This window comes from Triturus cristatus, chromosome 9 (genome assembly GCF_964204655.1).
Source record: "Triturus cristatus chromosome 9, aTriCri1.1, whole genome shotgun sequence".
Lineage (NCBI taxonomy): Eukaryota > Metazoa > Chordata > Amphibia > Caudata > Salamandridae > Triturus > Triturus cristatus.
Genome location: NC_140592.1, coordinates 771347425 through 771360518, shown reverse-complemented (window position 1 = coordinate 771360518; position 13094 = coordinate 771347425). Strand labels below are relative to the sequence as shown.

General features: G+C 52.8%; 1 protein-coding gene across 2 annotated transcripts in view; it reads right to left on the bottom strand.

Moving 5' to 3' along the window:
• Window positions 1-11754, bottom strand: part of SLC35F4 (solute carrier family 35 member F4) — a 527883-nt gene extending 516129 nt beyond the window's left edge. For both annotated transcript variants that reach the window (XM_085626142.1, XM_085626141.1), the window contains exon 1: window positions 10814-11754. In XM_085626142.1, coding sequence (XP_085482268.1) covers window positions 10814-10916 — 103 coding nt within the window. In that variant the 5' untranslated portion in view covers window positions 10917-11754. The remainder of the gene's footprint in view (window positions 1-10813) is intronic.
• Between the last annotated feature and the right edge of the window lie 1340 nt (window positions 11755-13094).

Genomic DNA, 13094 nt, shown 5'->3' with positions numbered 1-13094 from the left:
AGTCCATCCTACTATGACCCACACAGTACTGGTCCCTGCTGCAGGAGTCCTTCCTACAATGACCCATGCTGCAGGTGTGCAGGATGCAGGAGTCCATCCTACAATGAGCCATGCTGCAGGGGTCCAAGGTGCAGGAGTCCATCCTACAATGACCCATGCTTCAGGGGTCCATCCTACAATGAGTCATGCTGCAGGTGTGCAGGATGCAGGAGTCCATCCTACAATGACCCATGCTGCAGGGGTCCAGGGTGCAGGAGTTCACCCTACAATGACCCATGCTGCAGGGGTCCAGGCTGCAGGAGTTCTTCCTACAATGACCCACGCAGTACTGGCCCCTGCTGCAGGAGTCCTTCCTACAATGACCTATGCTGCAGGTGTGCAGGCTGCAGGAGTCCATCCTACAATGACCCATGCTGCAGGGGTCCAGGGTGCAGGAGTCCACCCTACAATGACCCATGCTGCAGGGGTCCATCCTACAATGAACCATGGCTGCAGGTGTACAGGATGCAGGAGTCCATCCTACAATGACCCATGCTGCAGGGGTCAGGCGCAAGGAGTCCTTCCTACAATGACCCACGCAGTACTGGCCCATGCTGCAGGAGTCCCTCCTACAATGACCCATGCTGCAGGAGTCCTTCCTACAATGCAAAAGACACACCATTGATGGATGGAATGCAGAACAAATCAAAACATTCACCCCCAGTCAAGAGATCTGTGTTAAATCCATCATTCGTTTGCTCGCCATGCCACCCCAGGTTAAACCTGGCCATATGCAAATCAGTCTTGACCCTGTGCCTCATGGGAACAGTTCAGCCCTAACTGCCAAGCCAGGTCCTCCCTGGACCGGAAACAAGCATCCTAGGACTGGTTTCGGAGTTTCACCCCTCTTCAGCCAGGATAGCTTGATTCCAGTGGCACAGTGAGCTCAGGACCCACGTCTGGGCATACCTGGCGCACTTAGGGCGAGAAAGCAAAATGACCCATGCTGCAGGGGTACGTGCTGCAGGAGTCCATCCTACTATGACCCACACAGTACTGGTCCCTGCTGCAGGAGTCCTTCCTACAATGACCCATGCTGCAGGTGTGCAGGATGCAGGAGTCCATCCTACAATGAGCCATGCTGCAGGGGTCCAAGTTGCAGGAGTCCATCCTACAATGACCCATGCTGCAGGGGTACGTGCTGCAGGAGTCCATCCTACTATGACCCACACAGTACTGGTCCCTGCTGCAGGAGTCCTTCCTACAATGACCCATGCTGCAGGTGTGCAGGATGCAGGAGTCCATCCTAAAATGAGCCATGCTGCAGGGGTCCAAGGTGCAGGAGTCCATCCTACAATGACCCATGCTTCAGGGGTCCATCCTACAATGACCCATGCTGCAGGTGTGCAGGATGCAGGAGTCCATCCTACAATGACCCATGCTGCAGGGGTCCAGGGTGCAGGAGTTCACCCTACAATGACCCATGCTGCAGGGGTCCAGGCTGCAGGAGTTCTTCCTACAATGACCCACGCAGTACTGGCCCCTGCTGCAGGAGTCCTTCCTACAATGACCTATGCTGCAGGTGTGCAGGCTGCAGGAGTCCATCCTACAATGACCCATGCTGCAGGGGTCCAGGGTGCAGGAGTCCACCCTACAATGACCCATGCTGCAGGGGTCCATCCTACAATGAACCATGGCTGCAGGTGTACAGGATGCAGGAGTCCATCCTACAATGACCCATGCTGCAGGGGTCCAGGCGCAAGGAGTCCTTCCTACAATGACCCACGCAGTACTGGCCCATGCTGCAGGAGTCCCTCCTACAATGACCCATGCTGCAGGAGTCCTTCCTACAATGCAAAAGACACACCATTGATGGACGGAATGCAGAACAAATCAAAACATTCACCCCCAGTCAAGAGATCTGGGTTAAATCCATCATTCGTTTGCTCGCCATGCCACCCCAGGTTAAACCTGGCCATATGCAAATCAGTCTTGACCCTGTGCCTCATGGGAACAGTTCAGCCCGAACTGCCAAGCCAGGTCCTCCCTGGACCGGAAACAAGCATCCTAGGACTGGTTTCGGAGTTTCACCCCTCTTCAGCCAGGATAGCTTGATTCCAGTGGCACAGTGAGCCCAGGACCCACGTCTGGGCATACCTGGCGCACTTAGGGTGAGAAAGCAAAATGACCCATGCTGCAGGGGTACGTGCTGCAGGAGTCCATCCTACTATGACCCACACAGTACTGGTCCCTGCTGCAGGAGTCCTTCCTACAATGACCCATGCTGCAGGTGTGCAGGATGCAGGAGTCCATCCTACAATGAGCCATGCTGCAGGGGTCCAAGGTGCAGGAGTCCATCCTACAATGACCCATGCTTCAGGGGTCCATCCTACAATGACCCATGCTGCAGGTGTGCAGGATGCAGGAGTCCATCCTACAATGACCCATGCTGCAGGGGTCCAGGGTGCAGGAGTTCCCCCTACAATGACCCATGCTGCAGGGGTCCAGGCTGCAGGAGTCCTTCCTAGAATGACCCACGCAGTACTGGCCCCTGCTGCAGGAGTCCTTCCTACAATGAACTATGCTGCAGGTGTGCAGGCTGCAGGAGTCCATCCTACAATGACCCATGCTGCAGGGGTCCAGGGTGCAGGAGTCCACCCTACAATGACCCATGCTGCAGGGGTCCATCCTACAATGAACCATGGCTGCAGGTGTACAGGATGCAGGAGTCCATCCTACAATGACCCATGCTGCAGGGGTCCAAGCGCAAGGAGTCCTTCCTACAATGACCCACGCAGTACTGGCCCATGCTGCAGGAGTCCCTCCTACAATGACCCATGCTGCAGGAGTCCTACCTACAATGCAAAAGACACACCATTGATGGACGGAATGCAGAACAAATCAAAACATTCACCCCCAGTCAAGAGATCTGGGTTAAATCCATCATTCGTTTGCTCGCCATGCCACCCAGGTTAAACCTAGCCATATGCAAATCAGTCTTGACCCTGTGCCTCATGGGAACAGTTCAGCCCGAACTGCCAAGCCAGGTCCTCCCTGGACCGGAAACAAGCATCCTAGGACTGGTTTCGGAGTTTCACCCCTCTTCAGCCAGGATAGCTTGATTCCAGTGGCACAGTGAGCCCAGGACCCACGTCTGGGCATACCTGGCGCACTTAGGACGAGAAAGCAAAATGACCCATGCTGCAGGGGTACGTGCTGCAGGAGTCCATCCTACTATGACCCACACAGTACTGGTCCCTGCTGCAGGAGTCCTTCCTACAATGACCCATGCTGCAGGTGTGCAGGATGCAGGAGTTCATCCTACAATGAGCCATGCTGCAGGGGTCCAAGGTGCAGGAGTCCATCCTACAATGACCCATGCTTCAGGGGTCCATCCTACAACGAGCCATGCTGCAGGTGTGCAGGATGCAGGAGTCCATCCTACAATGACCCATGCTGCAGGGGTCCAGGGTGCAGGAGTTCACCCTACAATGACCCATGCTGCAGGGGTCCAGGCTGCAGGAGTCCTTCCTACAATGACCCACGCAGTACTGGCCCCTGCTGCAGGAGTCCTTCCTACAATGACCTATGCTGCAGGTGTGCAGGCTGCAGGAGTCCTTCCTACAATGACCCATGCTGCAGGTGTACGTGCTGCAGGAGTCCATCCTACTATGACCCATGCAGTACTGGTCCCTGCTGCAGGAGTCCATCCTACAATGACCCATGCTGCAGGTGTGCAGGCTGCAGGAGTCCTTCCTACAATGACCCATGCTGCAAGGCTGCAGGCAGTAGGAGTCCTTCCTACAATGACCCATGCTGCAGGTGTCCATGCTGCAGGAGTACATCCTACTATGACCCATGCAGTACTGGTCCCTGCTGCAGGAGTCCTTCCTACAATGACCCATGCTGTAGGGGTCCAGGCTGCAGGAGTCCTTCCTACAATGACCCATGCTGCATGAGTCCTTCCTACAATGACCCATGCTGCAGGTGTGAAGGATGCAGGAGTCCTTCCTACAATGAACCATTGCTGCAGGTGTACAGGATGCAGGAGTCCATCCTACAATGACCCATGCTGCAGGGGTCCAGGCACAAGGAGTCCTTCCTACAATGACCCACGCAGTACTGGCCCCTGCTGCAGGAGTCCCTCCTACAATGACCCATGCTGCAGGAGTCCTTCCTACAATGCAAAAGACACACAATTGATGGACGGAATGCAGAACAAATCAAAACATTCACCCCCAGTCAAGAGATCTGGGTTAAATCCATCATTCTTGTGCTCGCCATGCCACCCCAGTTTAAACCTGGCCATATGCAAATCAGTCTTTACCCTATGCCTCATGGGAACAGTTCAGCCCGAACTGCCAAGCCAGGTCCTCCCTGGACCGGAAACAAGCATCCTAGGACTGGTTTCGGAGTTTCACCCCTCTTCAGCCAGGATAGCTTGATTCCAGTGGCACAGTGAGCCCAGGACCCACGTCTGGGCATACCTGGCGCACTTAGGGCGAGAAAGCAAAATGACCCTTGCTGCAGGGGTACGTGCTGCAGGAGTCCATCCTACTATGACGCACACAGTACTGGTCCCTGCTGCAGGAGTCCTTCCTAAAATGACCCATGCTGCACGTGTGCAGGATGCAGGAGTCCATCCTACAATGAGCCATGCTGCAGGGGTCCAGGGTGCAGGAGTCCATCCTACAATGACCCATGCTTCAGGGGTCCATCCTACAATGACCCATGCTGCAGGTGTGCAGGATGCAGGAGTCCATCCTACAATGACCCATGCTGCAGGGGTCCAGGGTGCAGGAGTTCATCCTACAATGACCCATGCTGCAGGGGTCCAGGCTGCAGGAGTCCTTCCTACAATGACCCACGCAGTACTGGCCCCTGCTGCAGGAGTCCTTCCTACAATGACCTATGCTGCAGTTGTGCAGGCTGCAGGAATCCTTCCTACAATGACCCATGCTGCAGGTGTACGTGCTGCAGGAGTCCATCCTACTATGACCCATGCAGTACTGGTTCCTGCTGCAGGAGTCCATCCTACAATGACCCATGCTGCAGGTGTGCAGGCTGCAGGAGTCCTTCCTACAATGACCCATGCTGCAAGGCTGCAGGCAGTAGGAGTCCTTCCTACAATGACCCATGCTGCAGGTGTCCATGCTGCAGGAGTCCATCCTACTATGCCCCATGCAGTACTGGTCCCTGCTGCAGGAGTCCTTCCTACAATGACCCATGCTGTAGGGGTCCAGGCTGCAGGAGTCCTTCCTACAATGACCCATGCTGCATGAGTCCTTCCTACAATGACCCATGCTGCAGGTGTGAAGGATGCAGGAGTCCTTCCTACAATGACCCATGCTGCAGGTGTGCAGGCTGCAGGAGTCCTTCCTTCAATGACCCATGCTGCAGGAGTCCTTCCTACAATGACCCATGCTGCAGGTGTGAAGGGTGCAGGAGTCCTTCCTACAATGACCCATGCTGCATGAGTCTTTCCTACAATGACCCAATCTGCAGGTGTGAAGGATGCAGGAGTCCTTCCTACAGTGACCCATGCTGCATGAGTCCTTCCTACAATGACCCATGATGCAGGTGTGAAGGATGCAGGAGTCCTTCCTACAATGACCCATGCTGCAGGTGTGAAGGATGCAGGAGTCCTTCCTACAATGACCCATGCTGCAGGTGTGAAGGATGCAGGAGTCCTTCCTACAATGACCCATGCTGCATGAGTCCTTCCTAAAATGACCCATGCTGCAGGTGTGAAGGATGCAGGAGTCCTTCCTACAATGACCCATGCTGCAGGTGTGAAGGATGCAGGAGTCCTTCCTACAATGACCCATGCTGCATGAGTCCTTCCTACAATGACCCATGCTGCAGGAGTCCTTCCTACAATGACCCATGCTGCAGGTGTGAAGAGTGCAGGAGTCCTTCCTACAATGACCCATGCTGCATGAGTCTTTCCTACAATGACCCATTCTGCAGGTGTGAAGGATGCAGGAGTCCTTCCTACAATGACCCATGCTGCATGAGTCCTTCCTACAATGACCCATGATGCAGGTGTGAAGGATGCAGGAGTCCTTCCTACAATGACCCATGCTGCAGGTGTGAAGGATGCAGGAGTCCTTCCTACAATGACCCATGCTGCAGGTGTGAAGGATGCAGGACTCCTTCCTACAATGACCCATGCTGCATGAGTCCTTCCTACAATGACCCATGCTGCAGGTGTGAAGGATGCAGGAGTCCTTCCTACAATGACCCATGCTGCAGGTGTGAAGGATGCAGGAGTCCTTCCTACAATGACCCATGCTGCATGAGTCCTTCCTACAATGACCCATGCTGCATGAGTCCTTCCTACAGTGACCCACGCTGCAAGAGTGCCGCTGCAGGAGTCTATCCTTCAATAGCCCATGCTGATGGGGTCCATGCTTCCTCCAAAATCATCTAGGCTGAAGGGGTCAATGTTGCATGAGCCCAGCCCATCCTACAATGACTGCATACCTCGGAGCTTCATGCTCTAAAGATCTACACTACAATGGCTATGTTGCAGCGCTCTATATTACAATGGCACGTGCTGCAATCACAACTCATCCAGGGGGCGTGCTTTAGCCGCCCATGCTGTGAGGCTCCATGATAAAGGGGCACTTGTTTCCAGGACAGAGTTAGAAACTGCAGGGTGCCATGCTGCAGGGGGCACACTGTAGGAAACAGAAGCAAAGGGTCATATGCTGCAGAGACTCGCGGTGCAAGGGGCCCATGCTTCCGAGGCCTATACCCCCTGCAAGGGCCCATGTCTATATTGAAGCGATCCCAATTGGTATTGTCCAATGTGTAAGGGGCCACGTTCTAAGAGTCCTACCAAGGTTGTAATGGTTCGGACTATTTGGATTTTTTTCCGACATTTTCGGACTTTTGGGAGACTTTGAAATGATCCGAAGTTGTCATACACTTCTGTGGTTGCATACATCAAGCCCCTTGCGTTAAATCACATTTGACTGTTGACTCGCGTTTTTGACTCGGGAAGTCAGCGTGGTCGTGGAATGTGATGTGAATTAAAGAAACCTGTGCTCCCTAGACAGGGTCACACCAGTAATGCTGGAGGTTCGGCCCTCGTATGAGCACGTGATTGCAGACGCCCATAGTTGTGGAATGTGCTGCACTTTGATCAGTTCTCACCTGGGAGCGCCTAAAAACACACCCGGAAATTGACCCCGTCCTGTTTTTTTTAATTTATTTTTTTATCTCCAGATGCACACGGCGAGGGAGGCTGTGAATCTTGGTGTTTGTATATTAGGATGCCAGAGCGGAACAGTGACATGTTCGGTACAAATGCACTGCGCTGCCAGGCAGGGGGAGGTGAGGTGAACGCGGTACACGGGGTAGGCCTCGAGGCCCCGCGCTCTTTAGACAGGCAGGAAGTACTAGGGTAAAAAGTGTTCCCACCATAGGGCCTATGGTGTGTTGTCGGTCTACGGGGAGGTTTATGCAGAGATGCCCTGTTCCACTTGACATAATAACCAGGAGGACCGGGTCATCTTTCGGCCCGAGGAGAGTCGCAGAGAGGTACATCCAGAGGTAATGTACCCAGGGACCTAAGTCTGTGCCCAGGGCCCCAGGAGAGAGCGGTAACAGCTTGTCTAAGCTTCCTCTCTTAGCGTCTCAGGCCTGGCTCCCTGCCCCCAGGAGGAGCAGGTGTTTAAAGCCAGGCATTTCGTCTCTCTGTCCTAGGACCATCATCACTGGCTGTCTACCACTGTCCACTGTTTTTCTTTGAACCGTCTGCACCTGCCCCTTGAGTGGAGCAGCCTGTCCCCAGGGGTCTATTGCCGACACAGCCAAGAACCCATCCAACAAGCATTGGCATAGCCAATAGGTCTCGCTTTTGGGACCTTATAAGTGTTTAGCCATGCAACAGTTGCATAACTAAATACTTATAATGTCCCAAAAGCGAGACCTATTGGCTATGCCAATGCTTGTTATAGGGAGAGCTCTCTGGCGCCCACAAGAGAAGTCTTCTGTAAGTGGAATCTCGACATGTAAAAGAACGTTACCCCAGTGAAGAGCAACATTTTTAGGCTTCACGGGTGAAAAGTGACATGCCAGCGCCTCTTTCTCATGAGTGAGCGCCCCCCGCCCACCTTCATCACAGGTAAAGGACTGACACACACTACACCATTCATTCAGTCAACAATAATCAAATATCGAGCAAAAAGCTTCCTAGAACAGTCTCGCGGCTTCATGGCGCTACAAATACCATTGTTTATGATTGTCCAAACCATGGAAAGTGGTTTTATGTCCAACGTGCCACGACAGAAGTAGGAGTGAAACCAAGATGGGAATCTGGGACTAGCAGGCTGCAGGCAGACTGTTGGCAGTAGGCGCAGTAACCCACAGAGCTATCCTGCCGCAACATGCTTTAAAAAGTCTGTAAGGGTCAGTGAGAGCTCTGAGAGGTGGAGGGGACACCGAGCACAGAGTGAGGAGTGCAGGAGGGGTGCGAGATCTCGGTGGATGAGATGTGGATAAAGACAGTTCTGAAAGAAAGAGAGTGGAGGAGATATCTAGAACAGAGTGGGGATGGTGGGGGGGGCGGTGAGATCACCGAGGAGTGGGTGTTGGAGGGGAGTAAGAGTGTCCGGGTAGAGAAGGGTAATAAAGACATGATCTAGGGTGGAGAGAGTGCTTGGTAACTTAGAGAGAGATCAACTCTAGTGACAAGGGAGAGTACAGAAGTAGGTTATGAAGAGGGTGTCTCCAGAAGGGAGGAAAGTGGCTGGAGAGACCCAGAAAACAGGAGGGTTAAGATTCAGAGTGCCCCCTGGGTGGTTATAGTAAGAATGTGGGTGGTGAAAGAGATTAAAACAAGGCACAAGAAGAGAAAAGGCGGGCTAGTGAGACAGTGAAAGTGAACTGGAGAGAATGAGAAAACGAAAGAGCTGGAGAAAGAGGCATTGATAGTGACAGAAAAGGGACGTACTAAGAGACAATAAAAAGAGACCGACAAAGCATGCTGTGGCGGGGGAGCGCATTCCAGACGGGGGAGCGGACCCTGTGAAGTATGATGCCGAGGCTGTGGCTACACGTGCACGCGCCAGTGGGCTGAAGCGCTTCCCCAAATGGATTGCATGGCGGCACGATGCACGTGATTGTGCGCGTGCTCGCCATGCAATCCACTTTTGGGAGCACTTTGAAATGCCTCTCTTACTAGAGTCTTGCATAGCGATTGCGTAAACGCAATAGCTAGGCGAGACCTAAAAAGGACTCTCCGAGGGTAGCCTGCGCCCACGACCTAATCACATAGCCGTGGGTGAGCGGTAGGAGGGGCTTGATCTATAGTCAAGAGTGACTGTTCCCCGTTCTCATGGGGGGGTTCATTCATGCACGGCATCATTCCACCCACCCACAGAGGAACACTCCATTCACAGCCCTGCCTCAGTGCCCCAGTCCAGCGGGGGACCTCTACCCACAGTCCAGCCTCACTGCCCCGGTAGCCAGGAGAAGAGGTCCCTTATCCTCAGAGGCGCTTCATTCTTGGGCCTTCGTGGGAGCTCTATCCTTAGCCTGGTCTAACTGCCCCATTCCCCACAGGAGCCGTATTCCTAATCCAGCCTCGCTTCACTTTATCGCGATAGCGCCCTCCCTCCCAGGCCCCGCTGCGCCTGTCCTGAGGGGTGCTTCACTACTATGCGACCTCGATGGCGCTGTCCCAGGGCATTACAAAAAAAATACGCCTTATGCTAATTACTTTGGCTACAAAAAAAACGTTGCTTTGTTAACTCTTGTACACACCTTTGGCGGTGGAATATTAAATTGAAAATTGTTCATATGAGCCATTGGTATATTATTAAATTGAAAATTGTTCATATGAGCCATTGTCTTTTTGGATGTTAATGTATCCAGGTTCAGATCTGAAGGTAGCCCTACTGTTGATAGCCCGCCTTCGCTGTCCCTGTTCGCACGGAAGCGTCCCCCAGTCTTTGTCCGGATATGGGCTTCATTACTGTCCAGCCTCACTGCCCCTGTCCTGGGGCAGTCCTCTATTTCTAGCCCAGCCTCGCTGCCCATGGCCCCACTGCACCTTCATCCTTAACCGAGCCTCGTGCTCCTGTCTTCTGGGACTTACCTCGGCTTCACTGCCCTTGCCCCCAGATGGGCTTCATTACTACTACGCCCCCAGTGTCCTCAGGAAACCTTACCCTAGCCTCACTGCCTTTGTCCACAGAAGGGCTTCACTCCCAGTCCCGCCTGGCCTCAGGTGTGTTAACCCCTAGCCCACTGCCCCTGGCCCCCGAGAGGATTCCCTGCCAACCTGGCCTCACTGCCCCCACTCTCTAAGTCTGACCACAACACTGAGTCGTGAGAACTTTCTTAGCTGCTCACGCGCCTGGCTCTCCGCGCTGCACATTATGCAGTCAGAATAGACGAAAACACAACCCCCCTCTTCCCCCGCTCCTGTCCCAGCAGCCCCTGCCCTCCCTCCGGTGATCATAATAAATTATCGGCGTTCTGTTTTCGCCAGCCTGCTCTCCATAGGGCTGAGAAGTCCCCCCCCCCCCCCTCCCAGGTGAGAGCGCGCAGCTCAGCTGCTCTTGCTGCAGTTCCCCTGCACCATCCCGTGTCTCGGGGGACACCACGGACCCCACCTGCCAATGTACGGCGTTAACGTGCCTTCAGATCCTCTCGCAGCTGCAGTGGCACAGAAGCACAATATACGCACATTCTATTTGCCAAGTAATCCGGACACATTGCTGGAGTGCGGTTAATGTACACAAACCCACTGCAATGCCCGTGCACTGCGCACACTTGCAGGCGCGCGCCACGCTCTGCAGCACACGCGCTGGCGCCTTACTTTTCTGGCTCGAGTAGCCCGGGTAGTAGCCATAGTAGCCGGTGATCCGCAGGATCCGGTCCTCGATGGTAGCCACCCCGTTAGGGGCTGCTTTGATATCCATAGAGCAGCAGTTTCAGGGATAGACCGGTGCAGCCCTCCTCGGTTTGCAGCTCTCCCTCCTCGGTGTGCAGCTCGCTGCAACTCGCCCTCCTGCTCCGGTTCCCCTCGCAGCGCTGGAGCACTGCTACCCTGGCTCTGCGACACTGGGGCCCCGGGTCCTCACTGCAGCTCCCCTCGACCCTGCAGCACGGATGGCTCCTAGTCGTGCAGCAGTTTCTGCTTCTGTCGCACCACCTGCCCCGGGACCGCTTTCAGAGTATGGCTGGCTCTGCAGCACTAGCTACTCCTGTGGCACTTGAGCTCCTGCAGCACGTGCTGCTCCTGCAGCTCCAAGGCTTCTGACCCCGTCACCCTGGAGTTCCTGGAGCGCTGACTGCTCCGGGCTCAGCAGCAAAAGACACACCGGGCTCAGCAGCACTTATTGCCCCTGCAGAACTAGCCTCCCTGGTCCTTCAGCATCGACTGTTGCTGGTCCCGCAGGTCTGGGGCTCAGTGGTCCTCTCGCAGCACTGACGGCTTCTGGTCTGGTGAGGCTGCAGCGCGTGGTCCTGTATCACACGCCGGCTGCTCCTGTCTCTTCTGCTCTCGGCCCCCAGCCCCGGGAGCCCTCTCACTGCTCCTCTGGTGCAGACGGTCCGCTCAGTCCCTCCTCACAGATTCCTCAACTGCCCGCTGTGGTTTCTGTGCTGATGAGAGGCATTTCCAGGCCGCCACCGCCAGACCTGGGGGGCGCAACACCCCCCGAGCGTGTCCTTGACTGGGCTCTGTCCTCTGACAGCAGACGAACTGCCAGGAAGCGAGTGCGCAGCCCCCCTGCCTAGAAAGGACCTACAACCGCACGCTCTCAAGGAACAGTGTGCGGGCTCGAAGTGTGATCACATATACCCTGCTATCTCAGAACTGACAGGAGGACAGGGCAAATATACTTAAAATACCTGCTGAGATTTGTGATTGGTTAAACATTTTAATAGAACATCGCTGAACGTCCAGTAACCTCGTAGCATGAATCATTGCAGAGCCAGAATGAAGCCTCCCACTCCATATCCTGGGCTACTACAAATAAGTGGCCAAGGCCGAAGAAACAAATAATAATACTGCAGTGGTGACTAATTTGTGTGGAAATTCTATGGCAGTATTCTTTCACTATTTTGACGTTTTAACGCCTATTAATACTGTCTGGGAAAATGTTTTGTCTCATTAGAAGCAGTTTAACACCTACAACAATCACTACCTAAAAGTTGACCAGTTCACCTTTGCAAATCGGTCTCGAACTGAAAGACACAATGTTTTGCACATATATTATTGTAACTTGAAATCCGTGTAAACTAGACGCTTTTTTGGATGAAATCTGCAAAATATGCAGCAAATAGTAAATTATGTGGCAAATGTGGTTAATGTAAATCCATAATGATGCAGAAGTACGATGGCCACAGAATCTCATAATTGCAATAGCAGCAATTTAGCACACATTACAAACGCTTGGGCACAATTTTTATCTCATTAGCATCAGTGTAATACCTGAAAACAGCAATCATCATCTAAAAGGAGACCAGTGAATTTTTGAAAAGGGCCTACCACTGTGCACCACTATGTTTTGCCCTTTGCTTTGGTTTTTGTAACTTTTGATTCTTTTGAACTAGAAACACATTTTCTGTCGTTGCAATATGAAGATTATGTAGCAGATGATGGCTAATATGAGAAGAGCTATGATTTAACAAGAGCAACACCTCAATACCAGGTGGACAGGGTTAAGAAACCAAAATTCAAGAAACGCTCCCCAATATACCTCAAATTAATCTCTCAATAAGCATACACTCACCAGTAACAAAGTCATATGATAAAAAAAACTGCATGAATCATGTGCAAAAACTTCACACTTACCACATATAGATAATATATATTATTAGACGGCCCTGAAGAAGGTGAACACTATTAGTTCTCTCCATCGAAACATGTAAATGAATTTATCTTCAAAATCTTCCAACACTGAATGATTACACCCAGCGAAACAGTTCATATTTGTACAGTGAGACAGTGATAAATGTGATATTTTTAATGACTAATGAATTTGTCAATGTCAACTCTTAAGTGGTTCAAGTTTAATATTTCTCCTGATGTTTCGAAATATGTACATGAGTTTTAGAAATTATGTTTATTGTTGGGAGATGTTAAACCTATC